Here is a 1,302-nt window from a genome sequence, read left to right as displayed (position 1 = left end):
TCAACCGTTAATCAAAATATGGGATACCAACGGCTTCTCCAGGTCGACATAAACAACCAATCTAGCAAAACGTCCCCTAGTCCTACTATCCGTGTTCATGTCCAATTTAACCACTTTACCAACTGTTTCCCCTATCTCAGTGATGATCTTATGATTGTATAAATAACCAGGTAAACCAGGGAATCTAATCCATGCCCTCACGACACTGGGGTAAGCTTGTGTGGGATCAAAGGCTAACGTCCAAGGTTGAACCGTCAAATATTGACCAAAGATGATCCAAGGACCCTCAGAAAGCGCCTTTTCACAGTCCAATTTATTCTGAAATTTAACCAAGAAATATCCATTTTCTATATCCATCATATGTAGAGCCGCTGAAGGTCTCCATAGATTGTATAATTTATTCTGCAAAATTGAAAAACCAATATTACGACCAAGAAGTTTTAAAATCTCTGTGTTTTCCATACCTTGAATAAGGATTTTATGAATCCTATCCGTGAAGGAAATGGAAGGTATGCCATTGAGAAAAGATTTTTGAATATCCCCATCCAAAATATCTAAATCATCTTTTCCTTCCAAAACATTGAAAGAATCCTTTGACGATTGGCCGACAAGCATGTCCTTCAACGAGACAGGTTTTTCCGGGGACGAGTCGATCAACATATTACTATTTGTATCAACATCTTCGCCTCTGAAACGAACTTTCTTAGGGATCAATTCCTCAGAAATGGATTTTTCAAAGTCAGATTTTTCACAGAGAGAACTCATTATCGAAACCTTTTTTTTTCTTCTGTTTAGTATAACTATGTTTCTCCCATTGCCTTTTTTTCAATTAGTATAATAACACTATTTCTCAACACTTATATATTATATCAATTTAATCCTAATTCTAAATAATTTAACAAATTTAAATTTTTATATTTACAAATTCTATCAATTTAGTCCTTCGAACTTTTCACCAATCAAATTTTATTTTATTTTTACCACTAATTTCTTCTTCCCTTCATCTTCAGCCACTAGTTGCCCTTGTTCCACCCTTGTGCTAACCATCAGCAACCCTTCTATCATCGACCAAAGCCTTCTCTCACAGTCTTACCTTACGCCTCTATCAAACTCTTCACAACACCCATTTCCCCATGCCTTCAACCAACATTAGCATTGTGTTATTTCTCCAATCACCAAGCACAAAACTTAGCACCCACAATTGATATAAGGTAGCGAAATAGGATCGAGATCAAGTTGTTTAGATGGTAAGCTTATTATTGAAAGGCACCTAAAATAACAAAAGAATGATCAGCAAACAAA

At 35.9% G+C, this 1,302-nt stretch overlaps 1 protein-coding gene across 1 annotated transcript; it reads right to left on the bottom strand.

Moving 5' to 3' along the window:
- Positions 1-765, bottom strand: LOC105766216 (uncharacterized). Its single transcript, XM_012585596.2, has one exon. It carries the CDS (start codon positions 763-765, stop codon positions 1-3), a length of 765 nt encoding a protein of 254 aa, XP_012441050.1.
- Positions 766-1,302: the final 537 nt, after the last annotated feature.

Source organism: Gossypium raimondii, chromosome 5 (genome assembly GCF_025698545.1).
Source record: "Gossypium raimondii isolate GPD5lz chromosome 5, ASM2569854v1, whole genome shotgun sequence".
Taxonomy (NCBI): Eukaryota; Viridiplantae; Streptophyta; class Magnoliopsida; order Malvales; family Malvaceae; genus Gossypium; species Gossypium raimondii.
This window is presented reverse-complemented; position numbering and strand designations above follow the sequence as displayed.